General features: G+C 41.0%; 1 protein-coding gene across 1 annotated transcript in view; it reads right to left on the minus strand.

The window, feature by feature from the left end:
- Nucleotides 1-13,489, minus strand: part of MMS22L (MMS22 like, DNA repair protein) — a 77,185-nt gene that overhangs the window by 41,371 nt on the left and 22,325 nt on the right. Inside the window, exons 12-14 of the mRNA XM_081856820.1 lie at nt 11,758-11,877; nt 10,890-11,116; nt 8,944-9,453 (exon numbers count right to left, since the gene is read on the minus strand). Of these exons, the coding sequence (XP_081712946.1) occupies nt 8,944-9,453; nt 10,890-11,116; nt 11,758-11,877 (857 nt within the window). The remainder of the gene's footprint in view (nt 1-8,943; nt 9,454-10,889; nt 11,117-11,757; nt 11,878-13,489) is intronic.

The raw sequence follows: 13,489 nt of genomic DNA on the forward strand, positions 1-13,489 counted from the left end.
ATTTTCCGCCCCTTATAAGACGCCCCCATGTATAAAACGCCCCCTATTTTGGGAGACTCCGATTTAAGAAAATGGGAAAAGATCTATCCGTGTTTAAGACGCCCCCAAAATTTGGACATTATTTTTTCGGGGGGAAACATAGTCTTACACACGGAAAAATACGGTATTGGCTTATAAACACTGGGTGAAACACAACAGTGTCTATCTGCTGGTGGATCAGATGCTGTTTGTGGAAGAGATTCACCCTCCTACCCCCTCAAAAAAAATAATAAATCAGTCTGTTTCAGAGAGTTGGGAGACCTTTCGGAAAAGGGGGGAGAATACAGGGGGAGTGCTCAGTGCTCACATAACAGCTATCGTTACCATTTCTGTGATGTCAATGTCAACTTCTACTGTGTGGCAAGAAGAGCCTCTCATATCCATGTAAAGTAGACCAGAACAGCCACTGTATCTAAGGTCCATGGCATAAATATCTTCCTAAATCAGAGGCAACGACCTGTGACTGAACAAATAGCACTTTAAGCATCTTTATAGAGATGGAGAAAACGAACCTTTTTTTTTTTTTTAAAGGAAGACTTAGCTTATGGCAAAGATCAACTCAATTCTAAGACCTATTACGCTTCTCCCCTGACAATAGTATTCAGGAAGATGAATATATTGGAAAAATATATTGTTCAAGGGCTAATATTGAAGCCCCAGAGTAAAAAACACTTCTCTGCATTCTCTTTATCAGCTTATCTGTTCAATGATATAAAAAGAGAAGAAGAAGAAAGTATCCTGATGGGCTCGGAGGGCTTCCCACAGGGCATTTTTGATGACAAAGTGTAAGACAACCCCCTCCCCCTAAAAAACCCCCCACAAAAACCCCACCAACTATATATTTCCATAGTAAAGATACAAAGTAGAAATTCCACACTCAGTCTGAAGAACTACAGGGTGCACTACAACAATAATGAATATACACTCTTATTTGTTGATTTAGCAACAGTCTAGCTATTGAAGAATGTCTATTAGAGAGACAACCATTTTTGCTGGAATGGTGCTCTGGCTGAGGGGGGAAATGTTGTCAGAAAAACCTTAAATACTATTGTTGTTTTTTAGTCTGCAACATATTTAAATTACAACAGCTCACAACTCTATTGACCGTATGAAGTTCTGACACAAAACCTAACCAAAGGAGAAAATTAGCACCTCTGACCACTACATTTTTCTACTGCTCAGTCTTATCCAAAGGCTCAGTGTCATTATAAACTACAAGTTTACAAGCTCCACAAAAATATAAAAATTAATCTGCAGACCTGCACGAAAGCTCAATGATGTCCAGTGTTGATAGACACTGTTCCTTCTATTATCAAGGGTTTGTTCCCTACAAACCTAAAAGTATCTTAAGCTTCACATTTCCAAAATATATCCACATAAACTTTACATAATGTTCAAAGTCTTCGCTATATACCTTTTATAATTTTAATCCTCAGTCAAGCTTTTTGCAACGTTTTCTATACATGCCTCCTGCCCTCCCATATTGCAAATTCAATATGCTTCAGGCTTTAACAGCTACAACAGCCACTTGTCAAATCCATTTCCTTTCACAGTGCCCTTTTAATATTGCTAGATTTCTCTTAATGTAGCCACAGAGACATATGTATAAAGAATACACATGTTCTGTGGAAGCAAATGATATTATTATTATTATTATTATTATTATTATTATTATTATTATTTCTATACAGTTTACAATATAAAATTACAAAAATACACACCATAGCAATGAACAAAAACAATACCGTCCATCCAGTTTATGTGGACAGCAATCCACAAATGGGGAGCTACTGTAGAAAAGGCCCAATTGCTTTCATGAGCATAAATCATTGCATGAATGAGCTAAGCCAACAGGTGCAAGGTCAGTCAAATCCATTGCTATGGTAACAGCTGGGTGCTGTCTCTGTAAGTGAGAGGTTTTCAACCTTTTTGAGTCCACGGCTCCCTTAACCAACTAGGTTCTTTGTGGGGCTCAAGAGCCTGAAGAGCTGGCAGCTTCTCGCTGTGCTTCGAACACCCTCCCTTGTGGAGTGTTTCCTCAGCATCCTCTCCTCTCCCCAGAAGTCCTCCAGGCAGCTGCTGCTGCCATCCCTGGTCTCTGAGCTCCCCCCTCCCCTGCCCCAAAGAGAGGTGCCTCCCAAAGGAACCATTCACCAGTGGAGCTTATAGCCAGGGCTACTGCGATAAACAACTGTGCAAATCTTGGAGAGGCAGAGACACGAGAGGGCATCAGAGGAGGGAAGGAAGGAAAGAGGGACAGAGGCCAGCAACCCGTTCATCATTCAAGGCACCCCAGGGTGCCATGGAACACTGGTTGAAAACCACCGCTATAAGTGATTAAGGCATGTCAGTTTGGTGTGTCAGGGTCAATCTTGAGAAGTAAGTCTGACTGTGTTACGTTTTGACTTGCTGGAGCAACAGAGATACTTGGTACTTAAATATATCTGTATCTGTATCTGAAAAGCCTACAAACTGGTACCTGTTTTAGCCTTTGCTGGTACCCATTTTAGATTTGCAGTATTTCAAATATCCCATCCAAATAACTGTACCTTGCAGAAGAGCTCTCTCTGTGCCAGTATTACTGTTATGTACTGAGTTGAATAGGATCCAAACTGCAGCAGTCTGATTGGTCCTAGAACAATAGGCTCCAAAAGGCAGCAGTCTGATTGGTCCTAGAACAATAGGATTCAGAATGCAGCAGTCTGATTGGTCCTAGAACAATGCAGCAGTATGATTGGTTAGCAGGAACCACCCAATCATGCTCCAGATAGAAGTGAATCCACAACCTGATTGGCCTACAGTAGAATCCTGGAATTAGCCAATCATGTGCAGCCCATTGTGTAAATAATGTATATAAAGCAGATACTTTGAGGGGACATTCATTCATTCCTCCTCACCACTATGAGCTGAATAAAGAGCATGAAATCACTTTGCGACTCTGAGTATATTTCAATTACCCTAAACCATAGGTAGGCAAACTAAGCCCGGAGGCCAGATCCGACCCAATCGCCTTCTAAATCCGGCCCACGGACGGTCTGGGAATCAACGTGTTTTTACATGTGTCCTTTTAGTTAAATGCATCTCTGGGTTATTTGTGGGGCCTGCCTGGTGTTTTTACATGAGTAGAATGTGTGCTTTTATTTAAAATGCATCTCTGGGTTATTTGTGGGGCATAGGAATTCGTTCATTTATTTTTACAAAATATAGTCCGGCCCCCCACAAGGTCTGAGGGACAGTGGACTGGCCCCCTGCTGAAAAAGTTTGCTGACCCCTGCCCTAAACTCTGGTAGCTGAGGCACTCTTAGCTCTGAATTAATAGTGACCACTACCATGCTCTAAAATCCACTAGAAGTTTTTTGTTTGTTTTTTGTGTACAGGAGTCAGAACCAGGTTGTTGGAAATCATACCCCTTGAATTCCTGTGTAAATTGTTGTGTATTGAGTCAAAGGATTTTATATCTGTATTATTATTGTCTGTATTTGCATTAGGGTAAAGTAACTGCCTTTTTTCCAGAGGGTACAGCTACTATTGGTTCATTTAAGCTGCTGTATTTGGATCCTCTGTCTTATTGGTTGCCTCCAAAAGGCAGGAATGTGATTGCCTGATATTGTTCCCTCCAAAATGTATCCTTTCTAGCTAGTTCCCTGTCCCTATAAATGTAGCTCTCCCCTCCTCAAGTTTCAGTCTTGTTGCGTTAATAAAGAAGTGTTACTAGAGAACTGTCTCCAGCATATTATGTCAAGAGAGCTGAAATCACAAACCCCACGTCACAACATAAATCACTATTGTGGGAGTGCTTCCTTCACAGGTAAGGTAACCCTGTGGCTTTTGTTACTTTGAGCGTAATTAAACCATTCAGTTTTACCCATCAGATGAAGACTGAAATCAAGACAGATCAAGGAACCCTCATTTATTTCTCGGAATTTGAAAATTACTGCTCTAGATACTAGATGCAAGTACAGAATGGGAAACTGTTTCAGAGAGAAACGAACAGAATATTCTAGAAAGCATCCAGTTCTTCTCTCTCTCGCCTCCTCTTTTCAACATGAAGGCTATTATATTCAAGCAAAGTGAGAGCTTTTTAATGTTTGCTTAAGAAAAAAGAAATAGGGAAAAAGTGAACACTCTTACAAGACCTCACGAATCACGTTTTAGCCCAAGAGCAAATTTTCATAGCTGTGTTATAAATCCTTGAAAATAAAAGGAGTTATAATGGAAAGAATGACAGTCCCTTAACACAGCAGCATGAATGCCTATAATTAAAGTACAGCTGTTGGCTATGCCTCACTCTGCAAAATGGGGGAGAAAATGCCATTTCTACTATCACCTCAAATAAAAGGAAGAAGGGAGACTTGAAATGTGATTCCAGAAACTCTATGTGATGTGTTAAAGGGGATTGCTACAACTATTTGACATTCTAAGCTTTAAATACCAAGGCATTTAGTTAACACAGCCAAGTCAGTATTTTCATAATGCTACTTAATCAGCAATAAAGGAATGCTCCTGTGAGCCATCATCTTGGGTTAGCAGAAAAGTGGCATATGAAGTTATTATTAACTAACTGCCTACAGGGAGCCGCTTCTCTCTTTAATCAGTGATCTCACTTCCTACTTACCTGCACATTCTGACAGCCCTAGAACTATTACACCCAGTACAGTTGGCAGAAATATTACATTTATGCAAGGGCTGATATCTTATTCCCACCTGGATCTTAAAACAGGAAGGATTGCTACAGCGAGACATTTGCTCCTTTGCCAAATCAGAGAGGCAGCCAAGAATGCATGTTATTAATCTGGCCAAGGGTATTGCTCTATAACCCTATTCTTGGCAGACCCACAAAGAATAAGCTACAGATTCTCCACACTGGGCTACAATATTGCTATGTGCATTTTGCTTTTACACAATTCGGAAATAAATATTATTATTTGGTTTGTATATGTACACACGCACACGCAAACACATTCTGCCTTTCTTTCAATGTGGAACCTAAGGCAGTTTATAAAATGAATAAATAACAGATACAACTAAAAAAACCCACACCAATCAGTTATAGATATTTAAAATTTTTGAAACCATATTAAAAATAGCACTGAAGCAAAACAACCTAAAATCATTTTTAAAAACCCAACATACATGCATACATTAGCACAAGCACAGCCAATAATATAACAGGTCTATGGATTTGCCTCAAATCTTTTGTCAAAATACTGCATATTGTATTCATTTACTGGGATCAGTAAACAGTTATACCATCATGTTCATTTTCAAGTTGCAAGAAGTATTAATTTTATTTAGAAATATTAAGCACTTCATGATTAGGGAAGGGTAACATGTTGAAAAGCAGAGAAATAAAAATAGAGATATGAATTTGAAGCCAATTAGAATAAACCCTCTGGCTACCAACTACCAGCACAAACATAAAGGGTGGTATCTGTCAGGGAAGCCAGGCCTGACAGTATCTAACCAAGTAACACCCATACTTGCTTTTAGTCGTCTACGCAAAGTATGACTATAGATGGCTATCACCCAAACCTGACTTAGTCTCTGGTGAAACTCCAGGGAGGAGAAATTTTTCACAAGCCACCCAAATGCTTATTGATATGCTACTGATGGCTGAGCACAGCACATGAAAGGAAGGTTTACTCATCCACAAATGAGCCACAGAAATCTTAAGGACCCCTTCACAAAATCACCAAGTGTCACTGGAGATGCTTTCCTGTAGCGCTGTTCCTCACTACTGGGAAGGGGGCAGGTGAGAAAGAGAAGATGTCTATTGTGTGTCAGCACATGTCTATTGGGACTGCATACCACCTTTCCTGAAGCAGCTGCAGTGGCTACCAGCTTACTACTAACTTGGCGAGATTCAAGGCACATCTCCTTCTCCTATACTGACCTTACTACAAGTGAGACCCTATTAGTTCTTCCAAATGGACATGGATGGCATCTGTATCCAGAGAAAGGACCTTCTTTGCCATTGCACCATGTTTGTGAAAGTTCCTCTCTTCTGAGATTCAGTTGGTGTCATCACTGGTGAGCTTTTGCCACCAGCTGAGAATGTATTTGCCTACTCAGGCATTCAGTAATTATGCGGATTTGTTGCATGCCGTTCTGGTTTGTTCATTTCCTTCTCTGTTTTTTGTTTATATTGCTGTGTTGCTGACACGCTATATCTTTGCCTTGTTTTATTGCACTCTACCTCCAGGCTCTTGTGAGCTGGGAAGGTTAGAAATGCTTTTAAATAATATAAATAATTCTGTCCCCCCCTACCTTACTGTTGCTCCCTATATTTCAGCATTTGCTACTTGAGGTCTCACTTTGCCTAACGTTAGGGCTGGTGCTGTTGACAGCAATCAGCTAGGAATGAGCTTTCCAATCAGGTAGTGAAGAAGCATGCAGTTGGAATCAGAACTTCACAGCTATCATTAATTCATACAACATTTAAGGCTTTTTCAAATTAAGAATTTCATGTTATTTGAACATCAAAAATACATCTCTGTTGGACTATGCAGGCCATTCAAGACCGAAGGACCTTTTCCAAGGTAGCATGTGCAATGCTTTTGTACAGTTCCAGAGTGTGTCTTCTGCATCTGGATAGTCTGCACTTTTTAAAAACCAAGTTAAACCAATTTACAAAGACCCTCCTAATAAATCAGCTACCCTTTGTCAAACACTTTATCTTTGTTCAAAGACAGCCTGGAAAAAAAAATAATCACTTGTCCTTGGATTTACAAGCTAGTGACAGCAGAAGTCAAACTATCCAGACAGTAACAAAGTACTTAAGGTAAACATGCAGGTCAGTTTCTTCCCACTGTTCATAATGCATATTTTCTAGTGTTCCTCCCCCACAAATCCTCAGATTTCTACAGTGACCAATCAATAACTGCCTCATTAGGGCTTGTGGCAGGATGGCAAGGGAAGATGTCTCCTGACCTCCCCAAGGCAGCTTTCCCCCCTTCAAATTGAAGAGCTGACTCCAATGTGAATTAGTGGACAGAAATATGTTTATTGTGGAAAGGACAGTTTGGAGGTTGTAAACTGTATCAATAAATCAAGGCAAAACTGATTAGTGATGAGACACTATCCTTCCAATTTTTACTAGTCACCATGCCATTCTCCTGTTTTATGTTGTTTTTATCTAAGCAGGAACTTTGGGGCTACGTGAAATATTGCAAAAGCTCTACAAACAGGTATGTGTAATATATAAAAAGTGTGTGTGTGTGTGTGTGTGAGAGAGAGAGAGAGAGAGAGAGAGAGAGAGATCTACAACAGAAATGATGAATATACAATTATACAGAAGCAAATGAGAATGCTAACAGCTTACAACATTTCAATAAGCCAGGGATAGCCAATGTGTTGCCCTCCAGTTGTTGCTGGAATCAAATTCCCATCAGTCCCGGGTCAGCATAGCCAATGGCTAGGGATGCTAGGAGCGGCATTCCAGCAACATCTGGAGGGCAACACATTTATTAGCTCAGCATTAAGGCACTTGTCAAACCGCTTCTATTATTTTCAAGCTGCACCGGGATCCATGTTTTCTGCTGCTCCAGAGAAGCAGACACGGAGCAATGGTTCCAAACTACAAGAAAGAAGATTCCACCTAAACATTAGGAAGAACTTCCTGACAGTAAGAGCTGTTCGACAGTGGAATTTGCTGCCAAGGAGTGTGGTGGAGTCTCCTTCTTTGGAGGTCTTTAAGCAGAGGCTTGACAACCATATGTCAGGAGTGCTCTGATGATGTTTCCTGCTTGGCAGGGGGTTGGACTCGATGGCCCTTGTGGTCTCTTCCAACTCTATGATTCTATGATTCTATGAATCCCACGAGCCAAGCAGCTTGCCCAGCTTGCAGAAGGCAGGAGAGCAATTTGACCTGCTTCCTGCACAAGACAGTGGAGGCAATACAGTTATTGCTACTGCTCAAAAGAGACAGAAGAGCTGCTTCACCAATCCAGTCGGCTAGCATGCCAGTGAAGCAGAGCGCTCTGCCCCACTTCACCATTCCAGTCAGCTTCCATACTGATCACATAGGTGAAGCCACTTCTTCCATGGCCAGTATGCAAGCCTATAGGATAGCAAAGCAGAGCGCTATGTCCCTGCTTTGCAACCCTGATGAAATACAAGACTGCTGTACTCGTTCATACATATTGTTCATTTACTGACTTGCCATACAAGTGAGATTCAAATCCATTAAAAAGCAATGCGATGCTGTCTATCTGTGAACAGTGACTGTCAAGGGTAAGCAATATGGTTTTCTCCAGTTATTGCTGGACCAAAGTTTCTATCATCCCTGACCACACTATGTGGGGCAGAATGGCTACCCAGACGCAAGTCATCACTTAATACTGCCATCAAGAAGTGATCAACATGTGTTCATCAGCCCTTAACATCTCTTGCATTCTTCCATTTAAATTCTCAAAACCCACCAAGGTGAATACAATACATTCATTCCATATGGTGGCCAGATACTTGAAACACTATTGTTGTGTAGTCCAAGTCAGGCATCAAACAGGAGATTTATCACACTGGTAGACTGTTTTCAGTTTTGTGGCTTACACCTTTTAGAGTTTGAGTTAACCTCTATGTTTCCTTGGATGAATATGGTAAGTTTGTACCAAAATGAATCCAACATCTTCATCACGCTAATTCATAATTTAAATAATCCATGCCTTCTGCTTACATACCACAGCCTTCTGATTAATTTATTAAGTTATAATGAATTTATCATTTTTGTTCTTTGCCACCCAAAACTTTTATGCTGCAAAGTGGGATAAAATTATTTAAAATGAATCAATTATAAATTACACATATTGCACTGTAGGTGTATGAAAGTCAATGTGCGAGAAATCCGATAAAAGAAGTTTGAAGCAGGAAAAACCCCTCAGAAAATACGAATGAAAAAACTCTTACCTCAGTCTGAACACAACATCTTGCAAGAAGCTAAACACTCTTGCAAGTTCAGCTCCTCGGCAACCAGGAAGCAGCATACTAAAGCCATCATTCAGCAGCTTTTCTTCGGAAAGGTGCAAGTGGCAGCTGGTCTCAAAAACTTCTTGGACGCCATCAACATAAGCGGAAAGCAGCACCCAGAGGTTTTGTTTCTGCAAGGGGTCATTTCTGGCAACTAAGAATTCCTTTGCCTTTTTGTGGAAGTCATTCGAGACTTCCTCAGCTAGCACACTGATATCCATGTTCCTTTCAACATACGTTAAGATGAAGGCAAAGTAGCCCTTCCATATCAAAGCTCTCAGAGAAAGGCTTGTAGAAACTGGACTAAGGAAATGCAGAAGTTCCATCACGCGGCTGGCAACGTCCTCTGTCTCTGCTATAGCTGCCAGAACGAGGAAAAGATGGAAAAAGTTCTGCAGGCCCACCTCCGTCAGTTCTCGCATTCTTTTCTGGTGGAATTTGGAATAAATCCTGCAAAAAAAGCACAAAAACACTTTCCTTAAAACCTTTTTTTGTATTTTGCCTTTGCTTCAATAAGCTCCATTAACCTGCCTTCCAAAGAACTGCCGTAATGGTAAATGACCTTGCTGAATTTCTTTCTGCTCAAGGTGAGTTGTGGGCCTATCCTTAACCACCAGTTGTCTGGAACCAGAGTACTTCAGATGAACTGCAAACACCTCAAGAAGAATGGATTCAACAATATTTTCTGCCAGCTGTTCTAGCCATCTTTCATCTAGTACCACAGAGACTACTGGTATTCAGAGGACAAATACAGTGGTACCTTGGGTTCCAAACACTTTGGGTTACAGACTCTGCTAACCTGGAAATAGTACCTCGGGTTAAGAACTTTACCTCAGGATGAGAACAGACTTGCTGCACTAGTGGCGCGGCGGCAGCAGGAGGCCCTATTAGCTAAAGTGGTACCTCATGTTAAGAACGGTTTCAGGTTAAGAACGGACCTCCGGAACGAATTAAGTACATAACCAGAGGTACCACTGTAGCTCAAAGACCAGAACAGGGTAGCTAGGTCTCAATACAACAGTGCAGAAAAGCTTCCCACTGTAAATAATGATTGTACATGTTGTAATGCACCACCACTAAATATGCAGCTGAATTAGTTCTAAATGGGTCTACTCTATATTTCTTAAGACACTCTTATGCACCACATGTTGCGGGGCTATCTTCATCCCAAATCAGAACATACATTGGTAAGGAATGGCAGGAGTTGCTGTCAAAAACATCTGAAGGCTCATTTAGATTTGACAGTATAGGAGGTTTTTGTCCATGAATGCTGAAATAGTGAGAAGAACTGCAGGGGTGGGGCGCAGGATCCAGCTAGTGATTGGTGGCTCTTGCTGTGATGGCTATGCTCCGCCTCCACTCAGGTGGAGTTCCTCTGAAGATCAGTTACTAAGAATCAAAAGGGAGGAGAGTGTTATTGCACTCAGGTCCTGCTTGTGGGCTTCCCATAGGCATCTGGTTGGCCACTGTGAGGAGGAGGAGGATGGACTGGATGGGCCATTGGCCTGATCCAGCAGGGCTCATCTTAAGTCATTTCCCCACCCACAATCCTTTTATCCAAAAATGTCCAGATGTAATAAAAAATGCCAAGGCATTTATAAGCTTCGTGTAAGTTTTAATTGTTTTTAGTCTAATTTATTTTGGTTTTAAATTTCTGTATATTTTAGATTATTGTTGTATTTTTAAAATGATAACTTCATTGTTTTTGTAAAAACCTTTAAGGTCCGTCCCCCCCATCAAATTTTAAAAAATAATTTTTATGAATATTTTGGGAATATTTAGAATTCATGAATACTGACACTACAGATGCACACCTTCTTAAATAAAACAAATTTAGTCAATCACTGAAAGTATCAGTATGTGGAAAACTGCAAAAGCCACTGTACCTTCCTTTGATTTGCTTCCAGGGATGAGTGCCATTAGTCTTCACTGCCTTCTTCATTACTTGTACCAAAATGTGAAGAAAAAATTGGTAACTGTTGCTGGTGGTATACATGTCAGGAGTATGTATGTCCCCACAACATCTCTTCACCGACTCATACATAGACATGGGTGTTTTACTAATATTTGCAAGTCCTTTGAGACCAAACCAAGGAATAGTAAAGTGACTGTTCTGAAAGAAAGAAAGAAAATACAGTATATTGAAGCTACAGCTGAGCTATGCCTTTCCTTGGCACAAGGCTTTATTGCCATCACTACACAAGACTGCTCCATTCCAGGCTCTTCTATCACCATGTGGAAATGGTAGCTGAAACTAAAAGGTCCAGTGACTGCAGATGCAAAGGAGACACACTATAGAATGAAAAGGGGCTAACGGAAGACTGCTTCCCAGCCTGCAAGAACATTTAAAAGGGAAAGAATTGCTTGTTTGTATCTATTTGGTTAGAAGATCACAACTGATGGGATCCCATTTCCCCCTTCCTTCTTGGAGGAATTCTGCAAACAACTGTAGAAGCAGAGGCAAAGGGGAAGAACAATCTAGCCTCACGTCAGAGAATGATTGCCAGATAGGAGGGTGTTGCTCTCTTTTTCCCCTCCGCATCTTTCCCCCTCCCTTTAAAAAAATGTAGATATCAGACCCTTTTGAAAGAAGTGGGATGGAAACTGTAAATGAATGAAACTGTAGAGGGATTCTTTTGGGGCAGGGGGAATGAGGCCATAAGCATTTTCACTGCTAAGCAGACTTGACTAGATAACAACTTTCTCAAGGTGACGGGTGCCCACTTACAGCTTTATTGGACATTATTTACTAACCAGATTCTTGCTATAATGTTCCCAGAGTATGGTGATGGCTGAGAGGTTCATATCCCAGATACGACTTAATGTCAAACAGCACTGAAGATGCGTTCGTAACTGTTCCTCTAATATTCCAGTCTAGCAAACAAAGACATTCAAATGCAATTTTGTTTTATTTAGCAAGCTTCTTCTTCTTTTAATAGTAAAAACAACCTTGGTCACAATCAAATATGAAGCTTTCAGATTCTGAGAATATCCCCCTCCTCTCCCCAAATGTTATTTCTAGTTTAGAAGCAAGCCAATCCATTAATATGAGCAGCGATCTAGAAAATAAAATCTGACAAGTACCAGCATTGTCATCTACTGAAACTCTACCTACATTTTTATGCATTAGAATCATATAGCTATAAAGCCAGGGGCTATGAAAGATAATTTGGAGCGTAATTCCCAGATAAGGAGGCCACCTCTAGGTAAATTCCAAACAGAAGTTTATATACTGAATTGTGTCAAGACCACTTTCTAATGGCTAAGACCCACTGGACACAATAGAAAAACGCTTGTTCTAAGAACATTCTGACCTCTGAATAGCAGACTGATCCTGGCCCATTCAGCTTGCAAAGATTCTGTCGAGATAATATTGGTAATTAGCACTTTGTGACATGTGGCGTTTATGCATATGCCCATGTGGGCCAGGAATGTAACATCTTAAAGCCTAGAGAATTAAATCTAATTTTCTATAAACTATATTGGAATTGGCCAATCTGCATTCATTTCTGAGGGCAAGATTGCATGATGCTACCACAGAATTATCCTTGTTTCACCCCTCAACTGTGTTCAGATGTTCCAAGACCAACAAGCGAGAACTGACTCAGATCAGTGTAGTCCCACCCATTATCCACTTGCATATTTCTCCCTGGATTCCATTCCTTGATGTGACATTATAATGAAGCGGAACCATGCGAGCCAGCTTTTATATAGCCCTATGGTGTAAACGAACTCAAGATACCTAGGCCTAATTGATTGAAAAATACAAATCATGCATTCTAAATCATTAAGCAACAATGTTATCTTTTTAGAAAAAAATCCTTGCCCAAAGATTGTACAGTCGTACCTCTGCTTACGTATCCCTCTGGATAAGTAAACTTTGGGTTGCGAACGTGGCAAACCCAGAAGTGTATACTTCTGGGTTTCGCCGTGCGCACATGCGCAGAAGCGCTCAATCGTGCCGCGTGCATGCACAGAAGGGTGCCTCCAGTTACAAAGTTTTCAAGATGCGGCCAGGCCTCCGGAACGGATCCCGTTCGTAACCAGAGGTACTACTGTAATAATTTCAGTTACTCAGAATATGACTATGACCTACAGTGGCTTTTTGAGATGGGTCAGCACCCTACTGAGCCCCACACATTTTCCTTCTGGAAGGGAATGGTGGATAGGTTTTGCTCACATCTACATCTGACTGCTCAGTAGTCTGCAAGGAATCCACACACTAAAGTCACAATATCTAGTGACAAGGAAAAGGTAGATGAGGAAACTCTCTTCTCTGATGCTCAGCTTGCTTCACTGCATGCTATATGACATTTCTTTATTACATCTGTATCCTACCTTTCCTCCGAGGTGCTCATGGTGGTGTATACTCCCCCATTTTATTCTCACAACAAGCCTATGAGGTCGGTTAGGCTGGGAGTCTGTGACTGGCCCAAGGTCACCCAATGGGCTTTGTGGCTAAGCAGGATTTGAACCCTGAGCTCCC

The sequence above is a fragment of the Podarcis erhardii genome (genome assembly GCF_964252035.2).
Source record: "Podarcis erhardii genome assembly, chromosome: 3".
Taxonomy (NCBI): domain Eukaryota; kingdom Metazoa; phylum Chordata; class Lepidosauria; order Squamata; family Lacertidae; genus Podarcis; species Podarcis erhardii.